Source organism: Perkinsus marinus, assembly GCF_000006405.1.
Source record: "Perkinsus marinus ATCC 50983 genomic scaffold scf_1104296934366, whole genome shotgun sequence".
Taxonomy (NCBI): Eukaryota; Perkinsozoa; order Perkinsida; family Perkinsidae; genus Perkinsus; species Perkinsus marinus.
In genome coordinates this window covers 199-1,451 of record NW_003214826.1, presented here as the reverse complement: position 1 = coordinate 1,451, position 1,253 = coordinate 199, and the positions used below count along the sequence as shown (strand labels likewise).

Here is a 1,253-nt window from a genome sequence, read left to right as displayed (position 1 = left end):
ATCTGATGACAACAAATTCATTTCAATTCATCTCAAGAAAAATTCACCTTTTCGATGACATATGTTTCAGCACGCTATCACCAGCGCCAGACTTCCCAACATCAATATTGATGATTTTCAAGTGGGCCCCATTTCCAGGATTCTCAATCTGAAAATTGCACATTCTAGCCGATCACATCATTCAACGCTCGAGCCTCACCCTTGGTTTCCTATAGTATACAAGATATCTTTCCCAGTTGGATACAGACTCTTGCACAGTAACTAAGCAGTGACGAAAAAAACTTCGCTCCGCTAGCACGCATACACACTCACCAAGGGACTCGGATGAATCAGCTTTATCACTGCAAGATAAAGAGTATTTCCAGTCACAGGGAAACGGTGTGCACTCAAGAGTCTCCAAGGCGCGTATCATTTGCCGCAACTTCGCCAGCTGCTCACACGTAAGGTTCTTCATACACCTGTTTCAACATCGAAAGGTCCCCGGTTCGAATCCCAGCAGGGTTACTTTTTATGCTTTTTCTTCTCCCTCATTTCCTCTGTCGAGTCACTGGACTCCTCAATAGAAGCATCACCAGCATCCGACCAGTTCATGCTTGAGGACGCCGATGAAGTCCCCCTTTTCACAGGTTTATTCTCACACGTGCTACCACTACTGCGACTACTACACGATGATCCTGAACGACATGAACACTGCACCAACTCGGCTGGCTCAGTTTTATCCATTTCTATAATGGAGTTTCACCAGTGATATGAAAAACACTATTGAAAAACATATTTCATAAACCACTGCGTATCACCGCGAATATCGAGTTTTTCGCAGAGTATTACGCCACTTCACGCGAAACGGGTGAGATTCCAATTTCCCCTACAATTAATATTATTCCGATAGACTACAGTGATGGAGTTTCACCCGTGATACGAAAAAAACATTAAACTTGGAACTCACAATACACCGAAAATATCGCTTTGTGAAGAAAAAAAATTATACTGCTAAAAGTTGCATAAACTAAACATGCCGATTTTTTGATGTATTTACTCTACGATGTGTGTCAATTTGATACGATGCAAATGTGTGTTATTTTCTGAGATTAATAAGAATCGATCTGAAACTATATCGCATAAACAATGTAAACATTGCTATGAACATGTGATGTGATAAAAGTAACCCTTCGAGACTATGATAGCGACAAGTTGTTCACTATCATTAATCCCGGAATAGAAAACGCACATTCTCCACATGTGCATAGTATCAA

At 41.0% G+C, this 1,253-nt stretch overlaps 1 protein-coding gene across 1 annotated transcript; it reads right to left on the bottom strand.

Annotated features, from left to right (window-relative positions):
• Positions 1-199: 199 nt before the first annotated feature.
• On the bottom strand, positions 200-591 carry Pmar_PMAR009879 (hypothetical protein; the record flags this gene model as incomplete). The annotated part of the gene is made up of 3 exons (XM_002784928.1): positions 200-261; positions 313-458; positions 506-591. Coding segments are annotated over 3 exons (294 nt in total), but the record flags the coding sequence as incomplete, so codon positions are not given.
• Between the last annotated feature and the right edge of the window lie 662 nt (positions 592-1,253).